Source organism: Tachysurus vachellii, chromosome 3 (genome assembly GCF_030014155.1).
Source record: "Tachysurus vachellii isolate PV-2020 chromosome 3, HZAU_Pvac_v1, whole genome shotgun sequence".
NCBI classification, from domain to species: domain Eukaryota; kingdom Metazoa; phylum Chordata; class Actinopteri; order Siluriformes; family Bagridae; genus Tachysurus; species Tachysurus vachellii.
The window spans coordinates 33,998,187-34,017,129 of NC_083462.1; the positions used below are offsets into that span (position 1 = coordinate 33,998,187).

The 18,943-nt window shown below is 40.9% G+C and overlaps 1 protein-coding gene across 1 annotated transcript; it reads right to left on the minus strand.

Moving 5' to 3' along the window:
• Positions 1-716: 716 nt before the first annotated feature.
• On the minus strand, positions 717-16,839 carry ak9 (adenylate kinase 9). The gene is made up of 35 exons (XM_060865074.1): positions 16,760-16,839; positions 16,427-16,560; positions 14,081-14,144; positions 13,874-13,926; positions 13,675-13,771; positions 13,464-13,576; positions 12,770-12,916; positions 12,422-12,511; positions 11,916-11,990; positions 11,725-11,832; positions 11,490-11,629; positions 10,566-10,879; positions 10,319-10,449; positions 10,044-10,194; positions 9,752-9,866; positions 9,557-9,642; positions 9,269-9,463; positions 8,946-9,034; positions 8,667-8,867; positions 8,057-8,338; positions 7,149-7,270; positions 6,818-7,037; positions 6,663-6,725; positions 6,334-6,579; positions 6,008-6,226; positions 4,970-5,183; positions 4,592-4,796; positions 3,724-3,870; positions 3,316-3,482; positions 2,970-3,166; positions 2,497-2,666; positions 1,725-1,823; positions 1,508-1,610; positions 1,211-1,325; positions 717-1,081 (listed from the first exon to the last, which is right to left on the minus strand). Exons 2-35 carry the CDS (start codon positions 16,535-16,537, stop codon positions 885-887), a joined length of 5,046 nt encoding a protein of 1,681 aa, XP_060721057.1. The 5' UTR covers positions 16,538-16,560; positions 16,760-16,839; the 3' UTR covers positions 717-884.
• Positions 16,840-18,943: the final 2,104 nt, after the last annotated feature.

Consider the following 18,943-nt stretch of genomic DNA (forward strand, 5'->3'; position numbering starts at 1 on the left):
CAAACCACCAGGCAAGGTCAGGAAATACAGGCACAGAAATGGATAACCAGGAAGTCAGAAAATTGAATCAGCAAGTTGGAGATACTCAGTAAAAATGTCAATATTTGGCCACCTTAATACAGGCATGTAAACAAGAACTCATTCAAAAAAGCTACTGATTTCAGGACGATGGAACAGGAACTAATTTCTGCAGCACTGTGTTATCAGCATTACTGCACCACATAAATAGTTTCAAAATGTATTTTTATTTACTGGGTGAACTAAGTGTGTGGCTGAAAGAGATGGTCAGAACAGAGGAAGAGGAACAGCTGCATTTTGCTTTTGTTGTGCTAATAAAACTATGTAACTGGCTTTTAATCAGCTGCCATTTATTTTCTATTAAATAAACATTTCAGTTAATAGACCAGCTCATGTTTTTCATTCTGTTACAGACAAATGCAGCATTCGGACGTATGATGAATGGTGCATAAACACCAAAACTGTTCCGAGTGTTTAGCCGAGAGTAAAGAGTTTATAATTAGTGTGTTACTTGGCAAATATTCTGCTAATTGATGCTGAAGAACTATATTACTGGGCATTAGAATGATTCTTTGTTTGCGATAAATTATTGGAAAATTTTTTGTTGTGTTTATTTTAAGAAACATGGACTATATAAACAAGGTTTATATAGTAATCATTATATAAAACCAGTTAACTCTGTGAAGTGCCTAATAACATCGTCACCTCTAATAAAATTACTGTAAACTACGGCTTCTAGGCATCATGAAGCGTTTTCATTTTTTATATTTAACATTCACTTCTGTCTATTTCAAAAAAAGGTGCAGTTTATATATTGCTTACACATTGAAGGGTTTTATTTAGGTTTTGAGATGCTGCTTCAGTCTTTATACAGTTTTATTGGAGTCCTTCAAGGCGAGAAACCTGTGAAGCTTATGTTTAAAATCAACAGGAAGTTCATGAGGGGGTTTGTACTTCTGGGTCATAGTGGAACTCAGATAGACGATGAGTTGACAGTCATCCTCATACTGAAGCAACTTCTTCTTGTACATTTTCTGAGTGTAGGTGGATGTTCTCTTATAAGCTGTGTAAAAGAGTTGAAAATGAGAAAACTATATATTTAAAAAGAACACACAAAGACTTTAAATTTGGCAAAGCTGGATTTGCTTTCTCATGTCCACCGAAGACTAAAAATCTAAAACTAAATCATTACCTTTAAGATATAAGACCAGGTAGAGTACAGCAGATTTCTTCACGCTGAGGTACGGGAACTTTGGCTTGAGGTTGCCCAACTCGGTCAAGCCTCTAATGATGGCTCTAGCTACTCCCTTGGATGGAAAATGCACACAAATGATAGTTGATACTGAATTAAAACAAAGCATGACTGAGACCTACATAATCCAAAAACCTTCATAAACCTTACTCTGTAAAATAAAGCCTGGTACACACCATAATCTTAGTGAACAGTTTGTGAAAAAAATATCATAACATAAAAATGTCTCTTATTTACCTGTTCCAAATAACCCAGCATTGGCAGAGAGGTCAGCTGTACTGGTTCCCCTATTGGTGGAAGTTTATGAGGGAGTTTCTGGTTCCAGTAAGTGTCAGGTGAACTGGAATCAGGTACAAAAATATTTTTATTCACCAATTACCCAAAACTATTGCATCTAGACTGGGATTATGAGATTTTCTAGCTTTTCTATCAACCTTCTTTTTTTTTTACTCACCGTAGAAACTTGTGTTGTTTCTCCTCGGTCTCAAAAATGTAGATCTTCTCCTGGTATTCTACTGCAAAGTCCACATTCCCACGAACCAGGGCTTTGTACCTTCACAAGAAGGAAGATGGTATAAAAAGTATACATTCTGATTACCATGAGATAACACTTCCTCTATTATCTTAATTTACAATTTACTCATTTCACAAACTGACAACACCGACTTGGTTATGTTTATGTGGGTTTATTTTAAGTATTAATATAAGCAGCAGGGGGGTACGGTGACTTAGTGGTTATCACGTTCGCCTCACACCTCCAGAGTTGGGGGTTCGATTCCCACCTCCACCTTGTGTGTGTGGAGTTTGCATGTTCTCCCCGTGCCTCTGGGGTTTCCTCCTGGTACTCCGGTTTCCTCCCCCGGTCCAAAGACATGCATGGTAGGTTGATTGGCATCTCTGGAAAATTGTCCCTAGTGTGTGATTGTGTGAGTGAATGAGAGTGTGTGTGTGTGTGCCCTGTGATGGGTTGGCACTCCGTCCAGGGTGTATCCTGCCTTGATGCCCAATGACACCTGAGATAGGCACAGGCTCCCCGTGACCCGAGGTAGTTCGGATAAGCGGTAGAAGATGAGTGAGTGAGTGAGTGAGAATAAGCAGCAATGGTAAATAAGTGAAAACTAACCGATTTGTTGCATGTATTTACATTTAAAGTGATTATGCATTTGGACACAAAGCTCTAAATTTTTAAAATTAGGTCTAAAATGTTGTGTACATGCTGTACAGACCTCTGCTGGCCATCTAGGTATGTGACTGGACAGAAGCCTTTTAGTTCCACCTGCTGAGGGAAACGACTCTTCACCTGGCTTGCGCTCAGCTTACGGGGAAGAAGCTCAGGAAGGGGCAACTTATGAGGAACATTTGGAGACACAAACTGCTCTGGTGCCTCAAGAAATTTCTATTGTAAGAATAAAATGGCAGAATTATAGAAGTCTTATACACTCTGTAAGTGAGAAAAAAACCTGTGCTACAACAACAACCGTACCGTTTTTCTGTATATCACAATTTCTACCATATTTGCACACTCAGCTTCACGAAGATGATAACTTAAAATGTTGTATAATACTACAACAGCAATGCTTTGATCATTTTTAACGCTTGCTCATATTTCAAAGCTTCCTGAAGGAACAGTTAATATTACATAACATTATCTGTAGAAATATTTCAGATTTTAAATGTTTTATGTGAGATTAGACCTCACCTTAAGATACTCCCTGGAGGCCATTTTGTAGTATCGTCTCCTAAACTCTACAGCCAACTCCAGGGATGTGTCAAGGGAGCAGTCAACCAAGTGGTTATGGAGAGCCAAGCTCACCGGACAGTAATGGCCAAACTCGCCCAGCCGAGACTGAAGCTCACGTGGAGTGATGCACAGACGATGTATGCTGGCAGCCTTGTCTGAGAGAAATGAATATTTTCAGTACTGAGTGAAATACTGGAGAGGAATGATGGGCGGTAAAGATCAATATACAGCGTCAAGGTTAAAAAATGTGTACATAGATAAGTATAGGAAGGATTTTATCCACACATTTTTCTTGAGCTCTCACCTTTACGAATTCTCTTCAGGTAGTTGTGGATACATCGCATACTAATCTTGACTTCTTCCCGAACCCAATGCCACACCCACCAACTGCTTTTGTGTGCATCAACTGGAACCCAGTTTTGGTATTGCTGATGGAAATGTTTCCTGAGCTCACCCACCTCACGCTGAATGCTGTCGTGCACCGGGGATGGCATGTACGGGGGAGGGGGATTACAGCATTACTACACTTAACAGAGTTCACACTTTTTTATCTTTAATTCTTTACTCAATGAATAGATCAAATCTGATAACCAATTAAGAGTCCATTTCATTGAACTAAATATTTATTGTACACACTATCAGACCCAAGTTGCAACATATCCTACACAAAACTCCATATAGGCGTTACTATGATAATTCAGAGGACTCAGACCCATTTGTTTTCATCTGCTCGTTCATGCCTCTCCTCAGCATTTCATCTCTGTTTACTTGCAGCTCGATCACTTGAATAGGAATAATGCGGTGAGCTGCCATTAGGTCAGCCTGTCTTTTGGTCTTGGGAAATCCATCCAGCACATACCTGGGGTGAAGATCAAGCACGTGTCATTTCTATCCTCCGTGAACTTTTCATACCGAAAAGAAATAAAAACCCTTAAAGAACAGTCATGAGATTTCGAGTTTGTGATGGTTGCCTACGCGGCCAAGTGCAAATTTCCAGAGATGGGCAATCTTCCAGAGATGCCAATCAACCTACCATGCATGTCTTTGGACCGGGGGAGGAAACCGGAGTACCCGGAGGAAACCCCCGAGGCACAGGGAGAACATGAAAACTCCACACACACAAGGCGGAGACGGGAATCGAACCCCCAACCCTGGAGGTGTGAGGCGAACGTGCTAACCACTAAGCCACCGTGCCCCCGTCTATTAATTCAGTTCAATTCCATTTTATGTGTATAGCACGTTTATAATGGACTTTGTCTCAACTTTACAGAATATAGAAATTTAGAATAGAAATGACAACATTTAAAGTGAATATTTATCCATTTTGGACAATAGACATTAAATCATAATGCTCCAACAGCTTTAGACTCTGCAGTAACTAGGGGGAAGTGTTTTCTCAGTGGCACCCTGCAGGTTTGAGATTTTTAAATAACCTTAACGTCAATAAATATACTAACGAAAAATATCACAAAACACAATCAGTATTGATCATGATTTCAAATTATTATCATGTCTAGATCTAGTTTCTCCAGAAACAATATAAAGCTGTAAGTAGTCTTGTGAGTGAAATGGATCATTACCCTCGTGTGCTGCAGACTAAATTCAACAGGACCACTTCTAGGCACTGAATGGTCAGTTCGTCGGGCATAGTCAAGCCTTCAATACTCAAGCATTTCTGCATCTCTCTGGCAAGCTCTGTATTGCCTTGGATACTTAGCACTGTCTGCATTACACCGTCGATGGATAGGTGTGCCAGTCCATATTCACGGGCAAACATCCGAGCAACTACACGACACGACATACAGGAACAGCCAGAAACAAGAAAAACAGTTTGTAAATGTGTGTTGTACGCATGCTTTTAACACCCGTTATTTTGCTTAAAATCATTGACCATAATGTTTAACCAAGCTATATCGCACCATGCTGACTGTACATCATCAAAAGCAATGCTCACTGACCTGTGGTTTTTCCAGATTTCGGACTACCAATGATGGCTATTTTTATGGGCAGAGGAGGGTTGGGTTTGGGCTGACGGAGGTATTTCATAGGGTTGATCATGAAGCTGTTGCGCGTCTCCTTGGAGGCAAAGAAGTAAACGAAGTTGTGGAATAGTACAGGGAAACTAGGCTTAAGGGGGTCCTGTATATGTTGGATCGGTTCTCCCTCTGCATACTATATAGACATAGAAATAAAAATAATAATTAGTTATTGTTATAGCCTTTGTACATACATGTATATAAGAAGATTTCTGGAGAATTTAGATCTAGAACCTTCACTTATATTTGGTGTTTTTATTTCTATGTAAACATTATATACATTTAATATAGCTTCTCAATGCTTATTTCTCTATCATTTTAGTTTTGTATACATATCTTTGTTCTTTGTTAAATTTCACAAATTTGCAGTGATTAACATGACCAATAAAACTAGGATTATTCATGCAGCAGAATGTTTCAGTCATATTGCAGTTCACTTTTATAGCCTGATTTTTTGAGGCTTAAAGTGTTTCTAAACTCCAAATCTGCGTCCCTTTGTGTTATGATGGCTGCCAGAAATAGTCATTAAAATGCTAATAAATAAAATAGCATATTTAATGGATTAAATAATAAAATAGATGAGAATAGATATTCTGATTTTAAGTTTCTATTTCAACAAAACAGTAAAAAAAAATGAATAAAACTGAACCTGGGAGAGGAATCGTCCATAGTTGAATTGTTCACTTTATTTAGATAACTTGCTAAAGCTACCAACAGTTTTTTTTCATGAGTCGGAATGTGTGTGTGTGTGTGTGTGTGTGTGTGTGTGTGTGTGTGTGTGTGTGTGTGTGTGTGTGTAAATACTGACTAAGGAAGTCAAGCAAGACGCCTGTAATCAATACAGAATCAGTATTCACAGCTGGATATGTGATGTATGAAGCCATATATCAGGTAATTCTACATTTTCTATTGAATGTCCTGATCAACTTCATCATAACTTCATCATAATCCATCACTAACCCTGATAGGATCCCAACACCCAAAGGCACTGTAGTACTTGTAAGAGGAGTACAGGAGTTTCTGAGCAGTGGCATAGTTGACAGGATGACACCTTTGGAACAGAGCTTCCCTGTTCTCCACCATGGGCTTGACTTGCTTTACTAGCTGAGTGCGCACAATGTGAGGCTTCCGGCCAGCGCTGACTGTAAGGTGAGGAATGCGGTTTTCAGCCAGAAGTTCCTGACAGAAACGTGGGAGTACGGGTTCATTTTGTACATGTGTCTAGATTCATATCTGAATAAAATCAGGATTATGTTCTACCTTTTTTAATTTCTGTTAATATTTACCAGCATCGTGTTGAGGTTGCTCTCATCCTTTTCAAACCTGTCACTGATCTCTGTTCCTATCCGATTCTCTGCACTGGCTTCGGTCTCTTCTTCCTCTCTATCCTCTGGACCTTCCTCAGGAAACTCATTCTGCAACATGTCTTCCAGCTGTTCTTCCCAGTTCGGCTGCTCTTCATCACTTTCTTTTTCATGCCCCCCCTCTTCATCACTTTCTTCTTCATGCCCCCCCTCTTCCTCAGTTTCTTCCTAGGTGAAGAAATGACATACTGAGGCTTTAATCCATTGCACTACAGTGTTAGATATGAGAGCTATATATATTTATGCCTTACTCTGAGTGATTTGGACGCATATTCGGACAAAAGTTCAGCTCTTCTTTGGGCAATGGCCTCCTCCTGGTTAACAGAATGGTTAATAGAATGCTTATGACTGTACTTAAGCATGTGTTTTTGAACACTAAAGCTATAATCTTTTTTTTCATCCTCACCCTAATTTTGGAGCGTAGCTCTTTAAGTAGCTGCATCTGCTCTCTTCTTCGAGTGCATCTGTCCCTCCATCTGTCAAGCCGTGGTGGCAGCAGACGCTTCACCACTTCTGACACCTCTACAGACATAATTATGACGGTGTCTGGGTATAAGTCGTGCTCCACTAAAAAAGACATTTCCTCTGGAAGCTGAGGAAAACCTTCCAAAATAAAGCCTCTTGATCTAAAAATAAAAATAAGCAAATAAAAAAAAACAGAAAGGCAGTGAAAAATTATACAAATATTTTGAAAATACAGATACACGCGAATTTGCATTGCATAGATAATCATTTACTTGTATGGCTCATGATGCCAGATCTCCAGCAGGACCTTCTCCATGATTTTGTGTGGCAATGGCTGTCCATCAGATAGATATGACTTTATGAATTCATCTTCATCTGTAAGTGCTGAAGGCTCCTACAGAACAACATGTAAAGAACAAATAAGAATCCAGTTCTAGGTCTTAGTCAGGGGCTCAGCTTGGTGGACCTCAGGTTCACAACCTTCTGATCTGTAGTCCACCACTTAACCACTGAGCTAACACCAGGCTTTGGGAAACGTGATCTCTGCTCAGATAATGATAATGATCAATGAGCCCTTATGGAAATACTTTGTAGTTATGAACAAAAATAAATATCCATCATTGAATAATGGTCAGGTTTACAATAATATAAATGTTTTCAGTATTCAGAGTAAAATTCATTTAAAAATAGTAGCATGAAAATTCCTTTTTTATATTTGCATTAAAAGAGGGAAGGAATATTTTGGCAGGTTAAGTCATTCATTCACTCATCTTCTACCGCTTATCCGAACTACCTCGGGTCACGGGGAGCCTGTGCCTATCTCAGGTGTCATCGGGCATCAAGGCAGGATACACCCTGGACGGAGTGCCAACCCATCGCAGGGCACACACACACACACACTCATTCACTCACACAATCACACACTACGGACAATTTTCCAGAGATGCCAATCAACCTACCATGCATGTCTTTGGACCGGGGGAGGAAACCGGAGTACCCGGAGGAAACCCCCGAGGCACGGGGAGAACATGCAAACTCCACACACACAAGGTGGAGGTGGGAATCAAACCCCAACCCTGGAGGTGTCAGGGGAACGTGCTAACCACTAAGCCACCGTGCCCCACTGGCATGTTAAGTGATTTTTGTTTTTCGATCATCGTGGAATCTTCTCCATACTTACCTCAGCGTCTTCCTTTTGGCTCCACTCATCTTCTGACTCAACAGCAGACGTTGTGGATTGGGTCTGTTCCTGCAGCAGACTCTGTAGCTCTTCGGGTGGCTCTTCAGGCGGCTCTACATCATCGGCGTAGGGCACACGGGCCTGAGTCTTGGCCAGAATCATCTCTTGCAGCAGTTCACGAAACTGGATATGAAAGAGACCCAGCTGATCCGCTAGCCATTGTCCATGGGTGCTTTTACCTGAGCCGCGCACTCCCAGCAGGAAAATACGCAGGGCAGGAGGCTGGGGAGTTAAAAACACATGAGCCCAAGGACGTTCCTGTCTTCTAATGATGTGTTTACCACAGTATTTTGACAGCGCTTTATCTACATCCCTAACAAATTCTTTGAAATAATCTTGTATTAAATTGAAATTCATCTCAATTTAAAATTTACATTGATTCATTTTTAAAATCGTTCTAATGGCGTATACAGTATTTCCTTTACACTGTACACAATATATATTGGCAGAGACCTTGTGTCATAATCACTACTGTTTTCGGTCAATAAGAAGTATATTTTTTTTTAATATTAATTAATATTTGAATTAATTATTGATCAGCTTCTCTTACTTTCAGTAGTTGAGAGGTTGGGGCATATATCTCAGGTGTCTGCATGAACTTCTTCGATGCTTTGCTGCTTGAGAAGTAGTAGATCTTCTCTCTGTATTTTGCAGCAATGTCATTTGTGCATGGCACCAACGTTCCCTTCTCCTTCAGCACGACTGGGCAGTACATGTTAGTATCTCCAAGCCACCTTTCAGTGCTGCTTTCCTAGGGAAGGATGCAGAGTTTGTAAGTGGTGTAGGATTGCACACCACATATGAACACTGATTTACTCCGTACACCAACCTCTGCTTCATCTTCATCCTCCTCCACATCCTCCTCCTCTTTATTCAGGTCCGTGCTGGACATCTCTTGTGCCATGTACTGAAAGGGTCCTAAATCACAGAATCATGAATGATTTGTATAACAATACACTGTTTGATATGCAAATACACTTCATTTTAACGTCACCGTGCGATTGTATTATTTTAGTGGATTTTAAATGTAAAAAAAAAAAAAAAAGTTACAAAAATTAGAGATCATTTAGTGAGCGCTTGTTAAAATTAGAGAATACTTAAGAAAACTACACCTGGCAGGAACTGGCTAATGAGAGAGAAATATTCACGTACGCTCCATTTGGTTAATCATCTCCTGGAGCAGACTCTGAGCGGTTCGGTCGGAGATCTCCAGTACGGCGCAGGTCCAAGTGATGGACGACTCCATGCTATTCCATTCCTGCATAAACTTCTTTAACTGCAGCTTGTACTTTTCCATCGCTGGGCCAGGAGGATAGCCGTGTTCCCATGTACTAGGCAACATCAACTCTACACACACAAACACACCTCAATCATTTCACAAACCACTCTGAAAAGTTACATGAACCTAAGTTACGTGACACAGTATTGAAGCTGCAGTACCATTAACATCAGGCTCTTCAGGCACCGCCTCCAGTGTGGAAAGACCTTCTGTCTGGCTGTCGATTTCTGAATCCTGTGCCTGCTGCCTGAATGTAGTACAGAAAATACAGGATGTGTCTCTGTGTATCTCTAAATACACTGTATGTACATACGATATCTATCTGCAGAAGCTAGACACTTAGTTCTGATCCTCACTGAGTGCCTTGTCTTTCGGGTTCTTTCTGTCTCTGCTCCCCTCGTAGTTCAGCTAGAACATCTGCATCCACCTCCTCCTTGTTCTGTGCATAAATCCTTCTCAGAACTGTCCCTCCTATTAAAAAAAAACACACGTTGTCCTTTGTAATGGTTATAAATATTTTGAGCTCAGTGGCGTTTACTTAAGAAGTAAGATGAAATGAATAAGAACAAAACTAAAACAAAAGAGCAAATACTACGTGTGTGTGTGTGTGTGTGTGTGTGTGTGTGTGTGTTAAATTGTCAACCTTACCTTCTTCCTTAATGTCTTGGAGACAGAACACCACATCAGGTATGAGGTCAGGATGCAGATCCTGAATGAGTGCCAGCTGATCTTTGGTGGTAGGATAGTTGTCCAACACCCAGCCCCTTTTAAACTCAACATCTGCATCTTCTGCCTCGATCTAACAAACCACATTACATTCCTATTAGTGAAGTGACACAACTCCAGTGAGAAACAATGAACTGATATTAAACATACATCCCCTGTGCGCCGCTTGTCGCTACGCTACACAAAGTAAGTCAAACCTCTCTGATCCATTGCTCCAGGACTTCTGTACACATATCATCTCTTGGTTCTATTGCCATCTTTTCTGCTTCATTCATGGCTTCCTCCACTAAAGCTTGAACTTCTGGATGATCTTCTGTCACCTCCATTTCTACGGCGACAAGCATAGCAACAATACGTCTCACATATGAGTTGTGTTTCAACCAAAAGTCATTTGTGTCTTTCCACTGGATTTTTAAAAAAAGAAATGAATCAATCAGCTCTCACCAGACTCCTTAACATCATCCTTGACTTTGACCTTTTCAAGGGCTGAAATTGTTGCATCCTGACGTGCTTTCTCCATCATTTCTTGCCTGATTTTTTCCATGACAACCTCCTTCAGCTTCTTTATATCCATCACAACTGCACCATAATGCTCAGCCAAGAGGGAACACAGAGTGCTCTTTCCTGACTGTGGTGGTCCAATCACAGACACTTTGCAGGGTGGACGTGGCATAGGTGGGAGCAAGTACCATCTTGGTTTGACCATGAACTTCTGCAGAGCCTCTTGAGAGGACAGGACATAGAATTTATTCAGAAAGCTGGAAGCAAAAGGAAACAAAAACACAATTGTAATTGGAAAGACTTTCAACACTGATTACATACTTAAAGATGAAGACATGTAAGGATTCGTGCAGGTTTGATAGCTTTCAGTGAAGTTTTCAGTGATGTTAAGTATTCGGTTGTGAGAATGTATTAAAAAGAAAAGGTGAAATCTTTCCACTGTGAAGTGGAGATGTTTCTCCTTAAGCAACAGGAGAAACATCATGAAAGCTACAGGGTATGAAAGTGACGTGACATACGGCTAAGTACGGTGACACATACTCAGAATTCATTCTCTGCATTTAACCCATCCAAAGTGCACACACACAGCAGTGAACACACACACACACACACAACGAGAACACACACCCGGTGCAGTGGGCAGACATTTATGCTGCGGCACCCGGGGAGCAGTTGGGGGGTTCCGTGCCTTGCTCAAGGGCACCTCAGTCGTGGCTGACCCGAGACTCGAACCCACAACCAACAAACTCTCTAACCATTAGGCCACGACTTCCCCCTCATCATGCATCACTGATACTGTTCTGCATGCAGCTCAGCTTACTGTAGCTTTTTGCATGCAGCTTTTACTGTCAACCTTCGTACACTGACCTTACTGAAAATTCAGGTTTGCCTTTGATCATTTTGCCTTCTTTGAGGGCAACGGGGCAAGTGCAGCCCCAGCGACTCCTGTGCCAATGGAAGCCTGGTGCGATGGTCCTGCTGCGGGACAGAATTTGCAACATCTCTTCCTGCATGAGATAAGACAAATAATATGTAAGTAAAACACAAGCAGTCCATGTCCATGTTTGAAAGCAGAAAGAAAGGAGTTTGGTTTAAATCTTACAGAGTCCATCTCAGAGTCCTTATCCATTTCTGCCTCATCTGCGTTTAGCAACTGCACAGGTACCGCTGCTCTCCTCACAGCCATGCAGTCTAGGCGAGCTATAAGACACTGTACACAGACATACAAGAGAACATGTATAAAATTCATCATTTCTCTGATTTGTGCACTTCAATATGATAGTGATCACCAACCCTTAAAATCTCTTCTGGATCCTTGTTTCCATCGAGTTCAAATAAATACTGAGGGTCATGAGCTGCCATGAAGTCCTAAACACACACACACACACACACACACACACACAGTCAGGTACTTCTGCTAGCAAAAATTAGTCTCTAATGAATTTTTTAAAATGTATGTACTAATTAAAAAGGTTTAGAAATCTGGACCAGTTTAAAGTGAGACGTGGTGTCAGTGTTTTAGTTGCAGAAGTGAAACCCCACTGAAACCCCAACCGAAATACACTATATTGTAGACTAGAGGAGGTTTCAACACAGTTCTGATGTGTTAAAAAATGCTCCAAGATCCTTCTTAAAGGCTCAATGAATGAATTACTTAATTACCTGTAAAAAAAAAAATAAAATTGCTAAAACTATACCTTTCTACTGTACCCACACCTTTAAGATCTAAATATCACGTACTGCATTATGGTTTTCATTATTAGATATGATAATACATGACAAACTTGAGATTCTCCCACCTCCAAAGGCTTGAGCATGGTTTCTTTATAAAGGAGAATCCTGCGACTTGCTTCCTCTGGGTAATTCTCTTTAAGCCTCACCAAGTCCGTCTGCACAGACACACAAACACAAGCACCGTAGAGAATAAATCTCATTCTCTCCCCTTTATAAATGAAACAAGGTGCATGGGTGGATTCAGTTGTGAGGAATCTTTGCATTAAGCTGAAGCATGAAGATGATAAACAAAGCAAAGCTGATGAACATGTCTTTGCCTAATCTGAATTATAATAATTATAACTGCTGAGCAAAAGGATTTGCAACCACTAAAAAGTTACATCCATATTGTTCAGGCATTTATATTGCTTTACCTCTTCCACCACCGCCTGCTCGTCCTCCTCTTCCTCTTCTTCCTCAACTTCTTCCTCTTCATCGCTCTTAGCCACAGGGCCCCGCTGCTCTTTGGTAGGGAGCTGCTTCTGACCTGCGAGGCGCTTGATCAGGTCCTTCTCTGCACACTACATCCAAAGATAACAAGCAGAATCATTCATTCATCTTCTACCGCTTATCCGAACTACCTCGGGTCACGGGGAGCCTGTGCCTATCTCAGGTGTCATCAGGCATCAAGGCAGGATACACCCTGGACGGAGTGACAACCCATCACAGGGCACACACACACACTCTCATTCACACACACAATCACACACTACGGACAATTTTCCAGAGATGCCAATCAACCTACCATGCATGTCTTTGGACCGGGGGAGGAAACCGGAGTACCCGGAGGAAACCCCCGAGGCACGGGGAGAACATGCAAACTCCACACACACAAGGTGGAGGCGGGAATCGAACCCCCAACCCTGGAGGTGTGAGGCGAACGTGCTAACCACTAAGCCACCGTGACTCCCACAAGCAGAATCAATAACTATTCACAGACACAGACGGCGTCTTTAAACTGCTGTTTAATGCCGTGAACTTTGGGTCCATATTCTTTTGGTGTTTACTGAAATCAAGCATTCATTTATACTCAGCTCTGAAACAACAAAACTACAAAAGGAAGTTTACCTTTATGTTGATGATGACGTCTGGTGGGAGTTTTTGTTTTTTAATCAAATCTATTTGTTCATGAATCTTCAGATATTCTTCAGACATTGATGGTAGACATGACAGAATGTAGCCTGCTCAAGCACAACATAGACAACTTATTACCTTCTGCTCAACTTGTCTGTCTTTATAACCGACTGCCAGTGAAATTTGCGTTTTTGAGTCACCTTACCGTAGTTTTCCACCTCTGGTGTTTTGAGCTTTTCAAGAACTAACGTTAACATCTTCTCCTCTGGAATGCTCTTTCCTTCAGCCAGGATTGCTAAAAGCTAAAACCCAGACATCACATGCAGTACAACACATCATGGAACTAAAGTGATTCTCAATTAGTATTTAAAGAAAGGAAATAAACACACATACTGTACACACACCTCTTTTCCTTGCTCTGTACCGTTACGGATGTGACTGATAAGCAACTCTGTGTCTGAAGAAAGAAAGAAAGAAAGAAAGAAAGAAAGAAAGAAAGAAAGAAAGAAAGAAAGAAAGAAAGAAAGAAAGAAAGAACGAAAGAAGAGACGTTACAAAACAGAACAAGACTGGAACTGACTGACTGGATTCAATGACAGACTAAACTTTACCATCGATGAGGACACACCCCCATGTTTGGGCAAATACTCTGGCGAGGGTAGACTTCCCAATACCCTACAACAGAGAAACATCAGATAATTAATAGATGTATTTTCAATTTTAGGGTTAAAATTCAGTTGCAGTTTAACTGGCAAAAAAATATGTTTATGACTGAACATCACATACATATGTGTTTTTAAATTCCTACAGATTCCAGATTAATTCCCCCTTGACTGTTATATTGCGCTCCGGTCTTCTGTGAAGATTTTCCACTAGATGTTGGAGTGTTTCTGTGGGGATTAGTGATCATTCAGCTACAAGAGCATTAGTGAGATCAGACACTGATGTTGGAGTGTGTGTGTGTGTGGGGATTAGTGATCAATCAGCTACAAGAGCATTAGTGAGATTAGACACTGATGTTGGAGTGTGTGTGTGGGGATTAGTGATCATTCAGCTACAAGAGCATTAGTGAGATCAGACACTGATGTTGGAGTGTTTCTGTGGTGATTAGTGATCAATCAGCTACAAGAGCATTAGTGAGATCAGACACTGATGTTGGAGTGTGTGTGTGGGGATTAGTGATCATTCAGCTACAAGAGCATTTGTGAGATTAGACACTGATGTTGGAGTGTGTGTGGGGATTAGTGATCAATCAGCTACAAGAGCATTAGTGAGATCAGACACTGATGTTGGAGTGTGTGTGTGTGGGGGGATTAGTGATCAATCAGCTACAAGAGCATTAGTGAGATTAGACACTGATGTTGGAGTGTGTGTGTGGGGATTAGTGATCATTCAGCTACAAGAGCATTGGTGAGATCAGACACTGATGTTGGAGTGTTTCTGTGGTGATTAGTGATCAATCAGCTACAAGAGCATTAGTGAGATCAGACACTGATGTTGGAGTGTGTGTGTGGGGATTAGTGATCATTCAGCTACAAGAGCATTTGTGAGATTAGACACTGATGTTGGAGTGTGTGTGGGGATTAGTGATCAATCAGCTACAAGAGCATTAGTGAGATCAGACACTGATGTTGGTGTGTGTGTGGGGGGATTAGTGATCATTCAGCTACAAGAGCATTAATGAGATCAGACACTAGATGTTGGTGTGTGTGTGGGGATTAGTGATCATTCAGCTACAAGAGCATTAGTGAGATCAGACACTGATGTTGGAGTGTGTGTGTGGGGATTAGTGATCATTCAGCTACAAGAGCATTTGTGAGATCAGACACTGATGTTGGAGTGTGTGTGGGGATTAGTGATCATTCAGCTACAAGAGCATTTGTGAGATCAGACACTGATGTTGGAGTGTGTGTGTGGGGATTAGTGATCATTCAGATACAAGAGCATTAGTGAGATCAGACACTGATGTTGGAGTGTGTGTGTGGGGATTAGTGATCATTCAGCTACAAGAGCATTAATGAGATCAGACACTAGATGTTGGTGTGTGTGTGGGGATTAGTGATCATTCAGCTACAAGAGCATTAGTGAGATCAGACACTGATGTTGGAGTGTGTGTGGGGATTAGTGATCATTCAGCTACAAGAGCATTAGTGAGTTCAGACACTAGATGTTGGAGTGTGTGTGTGGGGATTAGTGATCATTCAGCTACAGGAGCATTAGTGAGATCAGACACTGATGGTGTAAGAGTGAGGAGGTCTGGGGTTCAGTCGGTGTTCCAGTTCATCACAAAGGTGTTCAGTGGGGTTGAGTCAGACTCAGGGCTCTGTGAAGGACACTCGAGTTCTTCTGCTCCAACATTAACACATCATGTCTTCATGGAGCTCTGTGCTTTGTCATGCTGGAACACTGTCTGAGTCTTGAGTCTTGTCTGTTGGGGAAGTCATTGCCTAATGGTTAGAGAGTTTGACTCCTAACCCTAAGGTTGTGGGTTCGAGTCTCGGGCCGGCAATACCACGACTGAAGTGCACCGGGTGTGTGTTCACGGTGTGTGTGTTCACTGCTGTGTGTGTGTGTGCACTTTGGATGGGTTAAATGCAGAGAACGAATTCTGAGTGTGGGTCACCGTACTTAGCCGTATGTCACGTCACTTCACTTGAATTGTAATGTTACAGCACACAAAGACTCTGAGCAATTGTTGTGTGCTTCAGACTTTGTGGTAACAGTTTTGGGAAGAGCTAAGAGTGTTAGATGAGCAGGGAGCACAGATTAGAGATGTTTGTCTGTTCATTTATGTAGTGGGGACCAGTTAGGTGTTAGTTATGTGTTCACACTGCGTTTAACTGTAAAATTGTTGGTAAACACTGACGTCAATTCATCCTGTAATATTCTAATAAAAGGGCAATTTCTAGAAATGTCTTAAAGTATGTTTTTACATTAATAAGGATGTTGAAACTCACCGGTTTTCCCAGGATAATGAAGCAAGCAGGTTTAGAACACAGAAATTTATTCTCAGCTTCATCCTCTAACAAGCAGTCAGATAAAGCAGCATCAGGACCAGGGGATGTCATGGTGACTCAAAGCTTTCACTAATCTGATGAGGAAACGATACCATACATCACAAAAGGGTTTGAAATCACAGCAATGACAAAAACATCACAGGTCAAAATGTTCATTTACACACATGACAAAGTCTGATGTCTGATCAGTCCGTCATGTCACCTAAATTCAGCTACGTGACTTTATTATTGGTGAAACTCGTAGCTTATTTGCAGTTCCAAACATTTTCTTACCTGTTTTACTCGCAAACGTTCTTTTATTTTTGCGCCTCGATCTTTTGCAGACTTCCACGTTCGCTGTTTCACTGTCACCATGGCAACGCTTGGTCAATGCGCATGCGCAGATATAAGGAAAGAGTTTAAACGTAAAAAAAAATTGTTAAATCTGCATCCAAAGTTTTATAGAAGTGTCACGGTAAAAGGCCGTTTGTTATACGTTGATATACAGCATGTTTTGTCTTAAGTCGCAAGTCGAAGCTGAAATAATCAGAAATTAATTTACTCGCCTCGTTTTTAATCACGATTTGCACATTTTCTTAATGTTTTCTTAATGTATGATATTTCATTTAACTTCGATCAAGACTCATGACTAAGATCTGATGAATTTTGACGCCAAGTCGTGGCCACTTACATTAAAAAAAAAAGAAGATACATTTCCGTAAGTAAGCACCAGGGGGCAGTAGTGCACAGGATCAACATAACAGCAGCACGTTAGTTCCTGGACATTTCTCAAAAATAGCATGAGATCATAACGTGTGTTCATCAGTGCAGTCATTTTAGCTCAGCACACGTCCTCACTGACAAACTGATTCTTTTACCATGACTGACATATCTACTGATCATTAAGTAAATAGAAGGAATCAGATTTACTCAGCTTTTACACATCACTCCACTGACACATGCTTGTTTTGAGGTCCAGACTGAGTCAGCTTAGTGTATACACATAGAAATGACTCACACTTTACTAGTTACATCAATAAATGACAGACAGAGAGAGTGTGATTCAGTGTAACACACCATTCCGGTGATAAATCTGGTCCACTGCACCTGGCTATTAATGCACACACACATAATACACACACACAGACACAGACACACAGACCATCTTAATGAAAACAGGAAGTGCTAAGGCTTTAGGCCTCCAGATGTTCTGCTGCTATCTCCATTAGTATGATTACTCTGTCCAGGCCAAAGACGGAATAACAATGCTCTAGTATGAGCTCATAGCTTCTCATAACTCAAACACAGGAAAGAGTTGTACACAACGCCTTCATACTGTACCTCAGTAAATCAGTCTGTGTTTAAAAACTGTGAATCAGCAAAGAAGACAGTATATGCAAGCATACTTGTTTTAAGCTGTGGGTGATCCCAAGTGGAACCGGGAGAAGCTAGTGCATTTACATACAGACATATATATATATATATATATATACATACATACAGATGGTTCCATAAAGAGAAACAAAATTAATTTAGAATATGTGACCACAACGTGTAGTAAGATATATTAATAAAATATATAGCCAATTTTCTGCATGAAAAAGTAGCAGTAGAGGTAAACTAGAATTAGACATTGCATTTGATCTTTGCAGGTCAATTACAAATTGAATCACTCAGTCATAATCACTATATCAATGCAACATACTTCAAATGAGTGGATCAGTATTATTCAGGATAGTATGTTTCTTGTGGGATGCTCTGTGTCCAGCTCAGAAATAACTGTTCATTTATACTGAGACACTGTAAATGAACACGATACTTCACTGTCATTGTATTAGAATCTATTGCTTTAATATTATAATACTATATACAGATGGCATGGAGCTTGTAGAGCTCTAGAAGTTTCCCAACTCTGATCTTGCTGCATATTTTAGTGTTTTAACACACACACATACACACGCACACACACACACACACACACACACACACACACACACACACACACACACACACACACACACACACACACACACACACACACACACACAAGTGAAGGCACTTAACTTCCTACAGTGGTTATATATGGAACCCTCTCTAACAGGGAAATAGTCTGCTGGAAAGCTGCCTAGTTCCCCATATGTAAACTCTGGACTGGCCCTGAGTGTAACGGGATAAAAGCATTTATTCATTCATCCAATGTTCATTCATGTGTGAGAATTCACCAAGATGCAACACCAGTCCATCACAGTGTACCACTGCACATACAGTCACACCTAAGGGCAATTTAGCACAGCAGCCCACCCCCTTGCATGTTTCTGGAAAGTGAGAGGAACTGAGAGAACATGTGAAACTTAACACAGTAACCCAAGTTCAAGATCAACCCTAGAAGCTGCTGAGGAAAAGAAAAAATAAAACAGTGAAATGGTAAAGATCTGAATAAAGTTTTGTCACTTTAACTTTAAGAGCTTTAAGTTTGTC

What these genes read in the sequence shown, in the direction of transcription:
- ak9 (XM_060865074.1), bottom strand. Translation starts at nt 16,537, where the DNA reads ATGACATCCCCTGGTCCTGATGCTGCTTTATCTGACTGCTTGTTAGAG. An exon ending in AAACCTGAATTTTCAGTAAG is followed by an intron (nt 10,880 to 11,489) that starts GTCAGTGTACGA and finishes TTTTGCTTCCAG; the next exon opens with CTTTCTGAATAAATTCTATG. An exon ending in GCAACCTCAACACGATGCTG is followed by an intron (nt 6,227 to 6,333) that starts GTAAATATTAAC and finishes CGTTTCTGTCAG; the next exon opens with GAACTTCTGGCTGAAAACCG.